Source organism: Oncorhynchus tshawytscha, linkage group LG05, assembly GCF_018296145.1.
Source record: "Oncorhynchus tshawytscha isolate Ot180627B linkage group LG05, Otsh_v2.0, whole genome shotgun sequence".
NCBI lineage: Eukaryota > Metazoa > Chordata > Actinopteri > Salmoniformes > Salmonidae > Oncorhynchus > Oncorhynchus tshawytscha.
Genome location: NC_056433.1, coordinates 70,886,568 through 70,902,716, shown reverse-complemented (window position 1 = coordinate 70,902,716; position 16,149 = coordinate 70,886,568). Strand labels below are relative to the sequence as shown.

General features: G+C 42.3%; 1 protein-coding gene across 2 annotated transcripts in view; it reads right to left on the bottom strand.

Annotated features, from left to right (window-relative positions):
• The window catches only part of arhgap39 (Rho GTPase activating protein 39), a 162,873-nt gene extending 147,182 nt beyond the window's left edge, over positions 1–15,691 (bottom strand). For both annotated transcript variants that reach the window (XM_024422213.2, XM_024422214.2), the window contains exon 1: positions 15,538–15,691. In XM_024422213.2, the coding sequence (XP_024277981.1) occupies positions 15,538–15,548 (11 nt within the window). In that variant the 5' untranslated portion in view covers positions 15,549–15,691. The remainder of the gene's footprint in view (positions 1–15,537) is intronic.
• Between the last annotated feature and the right edge of the window lie 458 nt (positions 15,692–16,149).

The window sequence follows — 16,149 nt, the reverse complement described above, 5'->3', positions numbered from 1 at the left end:
CTCCATCCATCCCACAATCTCCCTCCATCCCTCAATCTCCCTCCATCCCTCAATCTCCCTCCATCCCTAAAATCTCCCTCCATCCCTCAATCTCCCTCCATCCCTCAATCTCCCTCCATCCCTCAATCTCCATCCATCCCTCTCTCCATCCTCAATCTCCATCCATCCCTCTTTCTCCCTCCATCCCTCAATCTCCCTCCATCCCTCAATCTCCATCCATCCCTCAATCTCCATCCATCCCTCAATCTCCATCCATCCCTCAATCTCCATCCATCCCTCTATCAATCAATACTCCTCCATCCCTCAATCTCCATCCATCCCTCTATCAATCAATACTCCTCCATCCCTCAATCTCCATCCATCCCTCTATCAATCAATACTCCTCCATCCCTCAATCTCCATCCGCTGACAGTCAATGCCAGTCAATATTACAGTTCAGCTCTCCATCCATCCCTCTATCAATCAATACTCCTCCATCCCTCTATCTCCCTCCATCCACTCTAGCCGTCAATGTCAGTCGATAGCCCATCTCCGCTCATGCGACTCAAATTCAAACCTGTTTTAATGCCACCATGACTGTTCAAGGTACAACAACAGACCCTGAAGCCAATTCATTATTTAACAATTACAGAATGTCAGATTTAATTTGGCCTAAAATTAAAAGGATAACATACATTATTCCCTTGCTTTTCTATCCCTTTTCTATCTATCCTACTTTAACGTTCTCCATCCTACTCTAACTCTCTCCATCCTACTCTAACTCTTTCCACCCTACTCTAACTCTCTCCATCCTACTCTAACTCTCTCCATCCTACTCTAACTCTCTCCATCCTACTCTACTTTCTCCATCCTACTCTAACTCTCTCCATCCTACTCTAACTCTCTCCATCCTAACTCCACTCTCTCCATCCTACACTAACTCTCTCCATCCTACTCTAACTCTCTCCATTCTACTCTAACTCTCTCCATCCTACTCTAACTCTCTCCATTCTCTCCATCTAACTCTCTCCATCCTACACTAACTCTCTCCATTCTACTCTAACTCTCTCCATCCTACACTAACTCTCTCCATTCTACTCTAACTCTCTCCATTCTACTCTAACTCTCTCCATCCTACACTAACTCTCTCCATTCTACTCTTAACTCTACTCTAACTCTCTCCATCCTACACTAACTCTCTCCATCCTACTCTAACTCTCTCCATTCTACTCTAACTCTCTCCATCCTACTCTAACTCTCTCCATCTCTCCATCTCTAACTCTCTCCATCCTACACTAACTCTCTCCATTCTACTCTAACTCTCTCCATCCTACACTAACTCTCTCCATTCTACTCTAACTCTCTCCATTCTACTCTAACTCTCTCCATCCTACACTAACTCTCTCCATTCTACTCTAACTCTCTCCATCCTACACTAACTCTCTCCATCCTACTCTAACTCTCTCCATTCTACTCTAACTCTCTCCATCCTACACTAACTCTCTCCATTCTCCATTCTACTAACTCTCTCCATCCTACACTAACTCTCTCCATCCTACTCTAACTCTCCATCCATCTCTATTCTCTAACTCTCTCCATTCTACTCTAACTCTCTCCATCCTCTACTCTCCATCTCTCTCCATTCTACTCTAACTCTCTCCATCCTACACTAACTCTCTCCATCCTACTCTTAACTCTCTCCATTCTACTCTAACTCTCTCCATTCTACTCTAACTCTCTCCATTCTACTCTAACTCTCTCCATCCTACTCTAACTCTCTCCATCCTACTCTAACTCTCTCCATCCTACAATAACTCTCTCCATCCTACACTAACTCTCTCCATCCTACACTAACTCTCTCCATTCTCTACTCTCTAACTCTCTCCATCCTACTCCATCCTAACTAACTCTCCATCCTACTCCCATCCTACTCTAACTCTCTCCATCCTACTCTCTCCATCCTAACTCTCTCCATCCTACTCTAACTCTCTCCATCCTAACTCTCTCCATCCTACACTAACTCTCTCCATCCTACTCTAACTCTCTCCATCCTACTCTAACTCTCTCCATTCTACTCTAACTCTCTCCATCCTACACTAACTCTCTCCATCCTACTCTAACTCTCTCCATCCTACTCTAACTCTCTCCATCCTACTCTAACTCTCTCCATTCTACTCTAACTCTCGCCAAGCTACTCTAACTCTCTCCATCCTACTCCACTCTCTCCATCCTACAACTATCCTACTCTCTCCATCCTACTCTAACTCTCTCCATTCTACTCTAACTCTCTCCATCCTACTCCAACTCTCTCCATCCTACACTAACTCTCTCCATTCTCCATTCTACTCTAACTCTCTCCATCCTACTCTAACTCTACTCTAACTCTCCTAACTCTCTCTCATCCTACTCTAACTCTTTCCACCCTACTCTAACTCTCTCCATCCTACTCTAACTCTCTCCATCCTACTCTAACTCTCTCCATCCTACTCCACTCTCTCCATCCTACTCTAACTTTCTCCATTCTACTCTAACTCTCTCCATCCTACTCTAACTCTCTCCATCCTACTCTAACTCTCTCCATTCTACTCTAACTCTCGCCAAGCTACTCTAACTCTCTCCATCCTACTCCACTCTCTCCATCCTACACTAACTCTCTCCATTCTACTCTAACTCTCTCCATCCAACACTAACTCTCTCCATCCTACTCTAACTCTCTCCCTATCCTACTCTAACTCTCTCCATCCTCCATCTCCTACTCTCTCCATTCTCCATTCTGCTAACTAACTCTCTCCATCCTACTCTCCTAACTCTCTCCATCCTACTCCAACTCTCTCCATCCTACTCTAACTCTCTCCATCCTACTCTAACTCTCTCCATTCTACTCTAACTCTCTCCATTCTCCATCTCTCTAACTCTCTCCATCCTACACTAACTCTCTCCATTCTACTCTAACTCTCTCCATCCTACACTAACTCTCTCCATTCTACTCTAACTCTCTCCATCCTATAACTCTCTCCATTCTACTCTAACTCTCTCCATCCTACTCTAACTCTCTCCATCCTACTCTCTCCATCCTAAACTCTCTCCATCCTATCCTAACTAACTCTCTCCAACTCTCTCTAACTCTAACTCTCCATCCTACTCTAACTCTCTCCATCCTACACTAACTCTCTCCATCCTACTCTAACTCTCTCCATCCTACTCTAACTCTCTCCATCCTACTCTAACTCTCTCCATCCTACTCTAACTCTCTCCATCCTACACTAACTCTCTCCATTCTACTCTAACTCTCTCCATTCTACTCTAACTCTCTCCATCCTACACTAACTCTCTCCATCCTACTCTAACTCTCTCCATCCTACTCTAACTCTCTCCATTCTACTCTAACTCTCTCCATTCTACTCTAACTCTCTCCATCCTACACTAACTCTCTCCATCCTACATCTAACTCTCTCCATTCTACTCTAACTCTCTCCATCCTACTCTAACTCTCTCCATTCTACACTAACTCTCTCCATCCTCTCCATCCTACTCTAACTCTCTCCATCCTACTCTAACTCTCTCCATTCTACTCTAACTCTCTCCATTCTACTCTAACTCTCTCCATCCTACACTAACTCTCTCCATCCTACTCTAACTCTCTCCATTCTACTCTAACTCTCTCCATTCTACTCTAACTCTCTCCATCCTACACTAACTCTCTCCATTCTACTCTAACTCTCTCCATTCTACTCTAACTCTCTCCATCCTACTCTAACTCTCTCCATCCTACTCTAACTCTCTCCATCCTACTCTAACTCTCTCCATCCTACTCTAACTCTCTCCATTCTACTCTAACTCTCTCCATCCTACACTAACTCTCTCCATCCTACTCTAACTCTCTCCATCCTACTCTAACTCTCTCCATCCTACTCTAACTCTCTCCATTCTACTCTAACTCTCTCCATCCTACTCTAACTCTCTCCATCCTACACTAACTCTCTCCATCCTACTCTAACTCTCTCCATTCTCTACTCTAACTCTCTCCATCCTACACTAACTCTCTCCATCCTACTCTAACTCTCTCCATCCTACTCCACTCTCTCCATCCTACTCTAACTCTCTCCATCCTACTCTAACTCTCTCCATCCTACTCCAACTCTCTCCATCTCTCTAATCTCTCCATTCTACTCTAACTCTCTCCATCCTACACTAACTCTCTCCATTCTACTCTAACTCTCTCCATTCTACTCTAACTCTCTCCATCCTACTCTAACTCTCTCCATTCTACTCTAACTCTCTCCATCCTACACTAACTCTCTCCATTACTCTACTCTCTCCATCTCTAACTCCATCCTACTCTAACTCTCTCCATCCTACTTTAACTTTCTCCATCCTACTCTTAACTCTCTCCATCCTACTCTAACTCTCTCCATCCTACAATAACTCTCTCCAAGCTACTCTAACTCTCTCCATCCTACTCTAACTCTCTCCATCCTACTCTAACTCTCTCCATCCTACTCTAACTCTCTCCATCCTACTCTAACTCTCTCCATTCTACTCTAACTCTCTCCATCCTACACTAACTCTCTCCATCCTACTCTAACTCTCTCCATCCTACTCTAACTCTCTCCATTCTACTCTAACTCTCTCCATCCTACTCTAACTCTCTCCATCCTACTCTAACTCTCTCCATCCTACTCTAACTCTCTCCATCCTACTCTAACTCTCTCACACATCTCAAGCTCGTATCCTCCTCTCCTTTCCCCTTTTTTCTCCATCTCTATCTTTTTTCTATCCATTCCTCCATCCTCCACCCCAACCCCCGGTGTTCAGGCCGTCGACCCATGACTGTGTGTGTGTGTGTGTGCAGGCACACAGAGGAGAAGGTTATAGCCTTAGATCAGGATAATAAGCGAGAAGGAGGAAAACAGTAGGAGAGGAGAAAGAGAGGAAGTAAAAAATACTAAATCACAGAGCAACACAGAAACACTGAGCTGAAGCCTCATATCTTACTCCAATGTCCTTGAGATGCTACAGTACCACTGCTGCCCACACACACATACACACTGTCATCGTAAGCACACACACACAAACATATAGGTTCAAAACCCCTTGTTGTTACAAATAGGTCTACACTTGAGTTGTTCAGCAGACAAGGGTTGTCGGCCTAATCGGAGAAAGACTCAAGTGTTGCCAATGGGCAGGGAGAGTGCATATCACACGGCCAACAGAATCAACTTATTTAACATAACGATAAACATATGACCCAACAAGACAATATTCATTGACTCATTAACAAGGAATAACTTGGCAGATGCCTAATATATTCATAATATAGGCTGTGTCCAAAATAGCTACACTACAGTATTAGGGTATCCTGCAATGTCCATGGTACAATTCACTAAAGTGGATACTGTCTAATTTGGGTATATTATATTGTGGCATAAATGCATGAATTTATACTGCACTCCCCTGCAGAGACAAATAATAGGCTGTCTTAACATAAGTGATAGGACTACACTCCATTCCTGACTGAGGCATTTCATTATCAGAGTCTGACAAATGTGACACATTTGTTGCTCTGCGTTGTAATCAGTTGGCTGTGCCCTGTGATGCCGGTGTGTGGGAGTGGTTCAGCATTAGAGGCATACTTTTATCAATTTGATCATCAGAATGAAGGGGGCACACACACACACACACACACACACACACACACACACACACACACACACACACACACACACACACACACACACACACACACACACACAGACAGTTAAAAAGAAACAGTTCAAGGCCAAATAAGCCCTGTATGATTCAGACCACTGCTCCAAGGCACAGGATCACCAGACTCACATCACGCTACAGAGCAATTCAGGACAAGTAGGTCAACACACCAACAGACACACCAACACACACACACACACACCACACGCACGCACGCACGCACACACACACTCACACACACACACACCACACACACACACAAACGAACAGACACAAACGGACAGACACACACACACACACACAAACATTGACACTCCCCTGCACTGTGAGAAAGAGGCTACACACTGCGATACTGTACTGTCTGTGTCTGCCATGGTAATGTCGTGCTCCCTTCCCAGGCAGACACACAGACAGACAGACAGACAGACAGACAGACAGACAGACAGACAGACAGACAGACAGACAGACAGACAGACAGACAGACAGACAGACAGACAGACAGACAGACAGACAGACAGACAGACAGACAGACAGACAGACAGACAGACAGACAGATAGGCAGACAGACAGACTGGCAGACAAACGAGCAGACAGACAAGCAGACAGACAGACAGACAAGCAGACAGGCAGACAAGCAGGCAGACAAGCAGACAGACAAGCAGACAGACAGACAAGCAGACAGACAGGCAGACAAGCAGATAGGCAGACAGACAGACAGGCAGATAGGCAGACAAGCAGACAGACAGACATGCAGATAGGCAGACAGGCATTGCGGTCCATGAGCCCTGACTGAACGGGGAGATATAAATATTTTACCCACTGCATGTTTTGGTGAAACACACGAGCCCTGGCCTATCACCGCCCCACCCCGACCCTCTCTGTCTTTCTCTGCTTCACTCACTGGATCGAATGTTGGACTGCCAGGGCTGGGGTGGTGCAGAAACATAGCCTCTTGGCATATATATGATTGTGAATGGCTCAATTGGCTACTAACTGTTTGATGAATATGGTTAAATACCATGAAATATAGTGAAACCACCCAAAAAGGCCATCCATGAGTAAACGGTGCCTGGGGAGATGACTATGTAAAATGGCAGCATGCTGCATAACTACATCTTAAGAGAGACTTGTCTCGAGTCGGGTTTCATGTGGTGAATGGAGGCCGGGGTAGGAGAAGGAATGACAGGTGCATAGCAACCAGCGGGTTGGGATATAAAGAAGGGAGGGCAGCGACAAGAGGGAGGCATGGAGAATAGCGAGGGGCGAGGAGAGAGCGAGGGAAGAATTCAGCAGCTGTGCGTGTGCCGGTATCGATGCAAGTACACTGATGCTGCTTGCCTACTCACTCAGTCCGAAGCCAAGCCCTACCACTCCCCCACAAAAATGTACTGGAAAAGGAATGTTGACAGTGACATACTGAAAACATCACAACGTGTCTTTATCTGACGGCTAAATTCAACTCCATGACGGATGACTGTCCTCTGAAATTCCAAATGCACAAAAGACTACAGCAGAATAGCCATCTGCAGCAATGACCCTGTCCTGTCTCTGTAAGAACTAACAGCAATTCAAAATTCACCATGAGCCTATATAGGCTCCACGACATGCCACTTAGAATAGATTCCCCTGCATGATCCGCTATGTAAGCTTACTATTCCGATGCTGCTGCAGAGAGAGAAAATACCTTGATCAACCCCATGCCGGAATAGCCTACCGCAGCAAAATTGCAAGGGACAGCCAATTCAGCTCCTCACCAATACGAAAATGACATAATCCACTCTAGATCTCCGTCCGCACACACCACTGGGCGCACACACTACCGACAATCCCACAATGTAACACTTTTCTGTGATTTCAACAATAAAATACCATAAAAGTGTTTCCCAGCACTAATGCTGTATTTTGCACTGCATTTTGGGTAAAATGCTGAAATCAATGCTATTTAATAACTGTTAATGGATGCTTCCTGTAAAAATTACTCTAACATACTGTATTTCTTTACAGTAATAGCTTATGCCTACAGTAGATTCAAATTGTCTGTTTCAGGCGCCAACCTCATGCTGTCAGGTGAGTCACATGAAGCTCAGATTATTTTTGTAAATATAGTTTTGAAGCGACGGTGAAGTGGAATAATAATTTCAGCAGCTGCTGGGTAGAAACCTTGACTTGTTTATAAGTATCTTTATTGCTAGCCAATGTTGAATTACTGTATATTTTCTTAGCTAACCTAGCTAGCTATCTACAGTTGAAGTCTGAAGTTTACATACACCTTAGCCAAATATTTTTAAACTCAGTTTTTCACAATTCCTAACATTTAATCGTAGTAAACATTCCCTGTTTTAGGTCAGTTAGGATCACCACTTCATTTGAAGAATGTGAAATGTCAGGAATAATAGTAGAGAGAATTATTTATTTCAGCTTTTATTTGTTTCTTCACATTCCCAGTGGGTCAGACGTTTACATACACTCAATTAGCATTTGGCAGTGTTGCCTTTAAATTGTTTAACTTGGGTAAAACGTTTCTGGTACCCTTCCACAAGCTTCCCACAATAAGTTGGGTGAATTTTGGCCCATTCTTCCTGACAGAGCTGGTGTAACTGAGTCAGGTTTGTAGGCCTCCTTGCTCGCACACCATTATTCAGTTCTGCCCACACATTTTCTATAGGATTGAGATCAGGGCTTTGTGATGACCACTCCAATAGCTTGACTTTGTTGTCCTTAAGCCATTTTGCCACAACTTCGTAAGTATGCTTGGGGTCATTGTCCATTTGGAAGACCCATTTGCGACCAAGCTTTAACTTCCTGACTGATGTCTTGAGATGTTGCTACAATATATCCACATAATTTTCTTGCCTCATGATGCCATCTATTTTGTGAAGTGCACCAGTCCCTCCTGCAGCAAAGCACCCCCACAACATGATGCTGCCACCCCTGTGCTTCACGGTTGGAATGGTGTTCTTCAGCTTACAAGCCTCCCCCTTTTTCCTCCAAACATAACAATGGTCATTATGGTCTAACAGTACTATTTTTGTTTCATCAGACCAGAGGACGTTTCTCCAAAAAGTACGATCTTTGTCCCCATTTGCAGTTACAAACTGTAGTCTGGCTTTTTTATGGCGGTTTTGGAGCAGTGGCTTCTTCCTTGCTCAGCGGCCGTTCAGGTTATGTCGATATAGAACTCGTTTTACTGTGGATATAGATACTTTTGTACCTGTTTCCTCCAGCATCTCACAAGGTCCTTTGATGTTGTTCTGGGATTGATTTGCACATTTCACACCAAAGTACGTTCATCTCTAGGAGACAGAACGCATCTCCTTCCTGAGCGTTATGATGGCTGTGTGGTCCCATGTTGTTTATACTTGCGTACTATTGTTTGTACAGATGAACGTGGCGTTTGGAAATTGCTCTCAAGGATGAACCAGATGAACCAGACAATTTTTTGTCTTGGTTGATTTCTTTTGATTTTCCCATGATGTCAAGCAAAGAGGCACTGAGTTTGAAGGTAGGCCTTGAAATACATCCACAGGTACACCTCCAATTGACTCAAATTATGTCAATTAGCCTATCAGAAGATTCTAAAGACATGACATAATTTTCTGGAATTTTCCAAGCTGTTTAAAGGCACAGTCAATTTAGTGTATGTAAACTTCGGACCCACTAGAATTGTGATACAGTGAATTATAAGTGAAATAATCTGTCTGTAAACAATTGTTTGGAAGAATTACTTGTGTCATGCACAAAGTAGATGTCCTAACCGACTTGCCAAAACTATAGTTTGTTAACTTCTTGTCGCACCCATCCTGTTAGCGGGATCATTTTCGTCAACATCCGCTGAATTGCAGAGCGCCAAATTCAAATTAAATTACTAAAAATATTTAATTTTCATGAAATCACAAGAGCAATATAGCAAAACACAGCTTAGCTTGTTGTTAATCCACCTGGCCTGTCAGATTTCAAAAAAGCCTTACAGCAAAAGCTATCCAAGCGTTTATGTTAGGACATCTCTCTCAGCAGATAAAACATTACAAACAGCTAGCAGCAAAGTAGATTGGTCACGAAAGTCAGAAAAGCAATAAAAATTAATTGCTTACCTTTGATGATCATCGGATGTTTGCACTCACGAGACTCCCAGTTACACAATAAATGCTCCTTTTGTTCCATAAAGATTATTTTTATATCCAAAATACCTCCAATTGGTTGGCGCGTTTTGTTCAGAAATCCACAGGCTCGAGCGGTCACGACGTGGCAGACAAGAATTCCAAATAGTATCCGTAAAGTTCGTAGCAACATGTCAAACGTTTTTTATAATCAATCCTCAGGTTGTTTTTACAATAAATAATCGATAATATTTAAACCGGACCGTAGCTTTTTCAATAGGAGAGAGAGAGAAAATGTCTGCTCCAAGCTGTTGCGCATGCAAAACTCTGCTGGCACCCAGCCATCCACTGACGCGATGTGACCCTTCTCGCTCATTTTTCAGAATAAAAGCCTGACACTATGACTAAAGACTGTTCACACCATGTGGAAGCCATAGGGAAAGGAATCTGGTTGATATCCCTTTAAATGGAGGGAACGCATGCAATGGAACAGGGAGATTCAATTCTCTTAAGCATTTTCCTCAGGTTTTCGCCTGCAATATCAGTTCTGTTATACTCACAGACAATATTTTGACAGTTTTGGAAACTTTAGAGTGTTTTCTATCCTAATCTGACAATTATATGCATATTCTAGATTCTGGGCCTGATAAATAGGCAGTTTCATTTGGGTACGTTTTTCATCCAAACATGAAAATACTGCCCCCTACAGGTTGACGAGACATTTGTGGAGTGGTTCAAAAACCAGTTTTAATGACACCAACCTAAGTGTATGTAAACCTCCAATTTCAACTGTATATCACAGGGTAGCCATCTAGATATCACCGTGATACAGTTTACTCAATGGGGAGAGCATGATTGAGTAAAGCCAGTTTGTCTACATTTTCAGATGACTCAACACTATATAATTTAGCTACTACATCTAGTGAATTCAGTCAACACTTAACAAAGAACTGCAGTTAGTTTCAGAATGGGTGGTAAGAAATAAGTTAGTCCTGAATACTTCAAAAACGAAAAGCATTTTATTTGGGACAAATCATTCACTAAACCATAACCCTCAACTAAATCTTGTAATAAATAATGTGGGAATTGAGCAAGTTCAGGTGACTAAACTGCTTGTAGTAACCCTGGATTGTAAACTGTCATGGTCAAAACATATTGATACAACAGTAGCTATGGTGGGGAGAAGTCTGTCCATAAAAAAATGCTGCTCTGCCTTCTTAACAACACTATCAACAAGGCAACAATTGTACAATCATGTAGTAACCAAAAAAAGTGTTAAACAAATCAAAATATATTTTATATTTGAGATTCTTCAAATAGCCACCCTTTGCATTGATGACAGCTTTGCACACTCTTGGAATTCTCTCAACCAGCTCCATGAGGTAGTCGCCTGGAATGCATTTCAATTAACAGGTGTGCTTTCTTAAAAGCTAAATTTGTGGAATTTCTTTCCTTCTTAATGCGTTTGAGCCAATCAGTTGTGTTGTGTTGTGGTATATAGAAGATAGCCCTATTTGGTAAAAGACCAAGTCCATATTATGTCAAGAACAGCTCAAATAAGCAAAGAGAAACAACAGTCTATCAATACTTTAAGACATGAAGGTCAGTCAATGCGGAAAATTTCAAGAACTTTGAAAGTTTCTTCAAGTGCAGTCGCAAAAATCATCAGGCACTATGATGAAACTGGCTCTTATGAGGACCGCTACAGGAATGGAAGACCCAGAGTTACCTCTGCTGCAGAGGATAAGTTCATTAGAATTACCAGCATTAGAAATTGCAGCCAAAATTGCAGCCAAAAAAATCTTAACAGAGTTCATGTAACAGACACATCTGTGTGAATCAGGCCTATGGTCTGGAGTTCAAACTGGAGATTTTTGGTTCCAACCGCCGTGTCTTTGTGAGACACGGTGTGGGTGAACGGATGATCTCAGCATGTGTATTTCCCACCGTAAAGCATGGAGAAGGAAGTGTTGGTGTGGGAGTGCTTTGCTGGTGACACTGTCTGTGATTTATTTAGAATTCAAGGCACACTTAACCAGCATGGCTACCACAGCAATCTGTAATCAACACACCTCCAGGCTGTTTAACACTTTTTTGGTTACTACATGTCTCCATATGTGTTATTTCATAGTTTTGATGTCTTCGCTATTATTCTACAATGTAGAATATAGTAAAAATAAACCCTTGAATGAGTGTGTTCTAAAACGTTTGACCGGTAGTGTAAATAACTGTCTTAATGTTACTGGACCCCAGGAAGAGTATCTGCTACCTTGGCAGCAGCTAATGCGGATCCTTAACGCAAATACAAACATATGAATGGCAACCACACCGGGATTTAGCTGTCAAAACCCTGTGTGATTGGGTTCATTTGTCTCTCAGCAGTGCAACATAAGCCATCGTTTTGCAGGCCAGGAGTGTCCATATAGCCTCTCTTCCCGAACCATTTGTTGAATTTAAACAACATTGTTCCATAATGATACAGTATTAGCTAAACCTGTTTACTTTACCAGTAGTATGCAAACATCTGGTGGCACAAAAAGAAAGGGAAATGTTGTGAATCTGGTAAAGTAATCTGTGGTATTGAGTAATGCTATAGCAATGTTATATTAGTTTAGCTATGGTTTGAAGTAATGTGTATCTAGCTCAGTGGTTCTCAACTGGGTTTTATCCTCGGGACCCAAATTGAACTAATATTCGCATCGCACTAAATTATCGGCAAAATACAATCTGGAAAAATGTCACGTGTGCTCCTGTCTGTGCGTTGTTCGTGTTTCTTGTTTTGTTCATTAAATGATGCACTCCCTGAACTTGCTTCCTGACTCCCAGCGCACACGTTACAAAAACTATTTTAATGCTATAATGATAGTACATTTAGAAATTAACATGACAAGGGAACAACATTCCCACTTCTTTCATTGTCAATAATACAATTATGCCCAATGTTAATAAACTCAGTGGTCTGAGACCACAAAATTGACCCAAATAGCACTGCTAATAGCTTGAAAATTCTACGATTGAAGAAAAAATTCTAACATTTTTTTAGTTTATTATCTTTTCTACACCCTTTGTACCTGAAGTTCTTCATCGAGGTTTAGACTAGAGCATTCTTTCATAAAAATATATAAAACACATTTTTTTTCTCCCTCAGACTCCTTTCAAAACAAATTTGGGTCGTGACCCACCACTTGAGAACCACTAGGTGTCTTATTCGTTGTGATGAGGCAGCCTTAGACTGGCCTCATCACCATTTTAAAAGGTCTTTAAAATGCATTTCATGAAGTTGTTATTATCTAAACCACATGTGTGGTTGGATAAAGTGCACTACTCCATTGCCATGCATAGCTATCTACTAGTTTAGGTGTTCCTGACCTTAATTGTTTGCTACAGAGTTGGTTGCTGAGGTTCAAGACAGGCATGGTGAGTTAGATAATTAGCGTGTAGTTCACTGATGCGTTCAGTCTCCCTGATTAGTTCTAATCATGTTCTATTTGATGTTTCTCTGGTTTTTAAACAAATGTAAATGTTTTTGTGCAATCATGGGTCCTCCTTATTTCCATGGTGGTGGGTTAAAATCCCAAGCCCTTTTTGGAGAGACCCATAGTATTTGTTTTTGGACTGATTTTTGCAAGTCGTTGAATGGACCTGGCTGGCGTGATCTCCAAGAAGCAGACTGCGGTGGAGGTGTTGCTGTCGTGGCCTCATTAGTGGTGTCGTCCTGGGAAGGTGGAGGTTTCCCCAGTAGTCCAGAGGTGCCCATGTCCCAACCTGGGCTACATCTCATAAAAGTCCAGGATCTGCTTGTATTGCAGAGGCTGAGTGTATGTGTGTGTGTGACCTGAAAGTGGAAGGAGTTCCACAGTGGGACCATATGCTATGGTATTCAGCATAGCAGTGTACATGAAGGATCAGTCTTGTGAGTGGGAGAGTCAGCAGCCATTTGTGTCAAGTTGGAACTTTGAACATTCTAAACATTTGGGTTTTCAGTGACTGACTAATTCTCTGCAGCGCTAGCCACTGCGTTTGCAAGCTGGTGAAGGGGAGAGTAAATTGAAGATTGCAATAAAATGCCATCACTTATACCTTTTTTAATGTGTGATTGTGTTCATTGGGACCAAAACTATTTAATTATTCAAATCATTCCATATACATGTACCATCAACTTCATTCACATTTACCATCAACTTAATTCTCAACAGTCAGTCGATTTGAGTGTTTTCAGGTTTGTTGGCCACACCTGATCTTTTTTTATTTATTTTATTTAACCTTTATTTAACTCGGCAAGTCAGTTAAGAACAAAGTCTTATTTACAGACGGCCTACCAGGGAACAGTGGGCAGAATGACAGATCTGCACCTTTTACCTGGTCAGCCTTTCGGTTACTGGCCCAACGCTCTAACCACTAGGCTACCTGCTGCCCAAAAAAACGTTATTGGTTTGTGTCTTGAAATGTGGTCTGTTTGAACAGTGGGAGAAGAAAGTGCTTGGAAGAGTTAGTAGACATGCTATATGCTCTGCAGGAATGTTCTTTGTTGTTTTAACCTCTTTAAAACCATAAGTTTTATAGCCTAATAAATATTTATTGAATTCTGACCATTTTTATCAGTGCAGTTACAGTACTCTTGTTGTATTACTCAATTGAGTTCATAAACTATATTGAATATATAGTTCATAAACGATACTGTACAGATTCCTGGTTCAAATCAACCCTGCTGTAATATAATATAATAATAGTGCCAGGATAATTATGTACATTTCGAGGTAAAAGTTGTACACCTCATTAACCGTGACATTAAGCTAAATTCTGCAAGCCATGGAGCAGGTCTACCTCCAGTTCACGCTGTCGGTTGCAGATGTGGAAGCAGGAGTCGGAGCCAGTGAGGTATTTTTCTCTGTTTGATAAACATGCTCGAATTTGCATTAAGTTCTATGCACTCACGATACGAATGACTGTTGTAATTTACATACGGGTGAATGACCCCTGCAACACATTTAATAGGTATAAATTATTAACTCTTGCTGACGGAGAGAATAGGTTGGTTCAGAGCATATAACCTCACTAAAAAGGCATGTGTAGTCTAGGCTATTCTCATTTGAACTCCCATGTAAACAGGTGTTTTTACCTTTTTGGAATAGCCCATAGCTGGCTGAGCGTGGGGGCAAATAGGAGTTGTTCTATGGTTCTAGATGTGGCATCCTCGGCTCGCGGGTTCCTTCTCCCTCGCAGATGGTTAGCAAGCCATCGAAATGCTGAGAGTTGGATTGCTAGCCCTGCCCAACTAACCATCATATCGCTGTAATAACCCCAGAAATGCGTAATAACACAAGTTTCACTAGCTATGTTTTCCGGTAAAGCATATCAACTACAAAACAGTGTAGGTGTTTGTGTTGCCAGGTGAGATCCAAGGCTGAGGGAAAAACAGGTGCATTCACAGTGCTGCAAACACCCTCACAGAAACAGATGCTGCTCGTGCCGCTGGATCTTGAGTTTCACACACTGAAGGGCTGGATAGGACAAGTCCTCCAGCTACCCGGTAAAGATGGCCAACGGGAGTAACATGACCACATAAACGAATAAACTGACCGAGAGGCAGGATAGCTCAATGCCCGGTAACATTAGCTAAGAAAAAACAGAAGATGTCATTTTGCCTCAGCTCGGTCCTGGCTAGGTCGCCAACGAAGAAGCATCGCTACAGAATACATTTCATTGGACACATCAGCGACGTAAGAATATAAATCGTTTCAGCCTTACTTACCGCTCTGCCATTTTACCGGTAGTTCCCAATTAAAATCCGTTAGTAATAATAATCCCCACAACGTCATCCATGTTGCCAAAATCGCTGTCTCCGCAGTCATCGAACTACTACTGTAGCTCTCTCCTCGATGGAATATGGTGCACGAACTCTCTCCTAGCACGCAATGCCCGCTTCTCCGTCACTGAGCTGACGTCACCCAGTTTCAACCAAGAGCGCCCGAACTGCGTTTCCATAGCAGCACGGAAATGCCAGGATTCCGACTCCCGAGTCTAGAAATAAGTATTAATCGTCTGATAGAATGAACCAACAACAACCCGCAACAAAATATGTGACAATAAGGTCGAGACCTCTTGTCAAAGTCCATAATTCTCAAGGAAAACCCGTCCAAAACAGAAGTAATTCAGCCATTAATGTATGAATTCATTCAACTTTCATCCATAGGCCTGTTGCAATGACTGACTATACTGTGTCGACTTTCCCACCGAATTTCATTTTTTTAAATACCTTATTTGGTAGTTTCTCGCAAGTTATGCTATGTATCTTCAAACATATGAATCCGCGATCGCTTTTTGCTATAGTGGGGTATATCAATCTGGTATATCAATCTGGTAT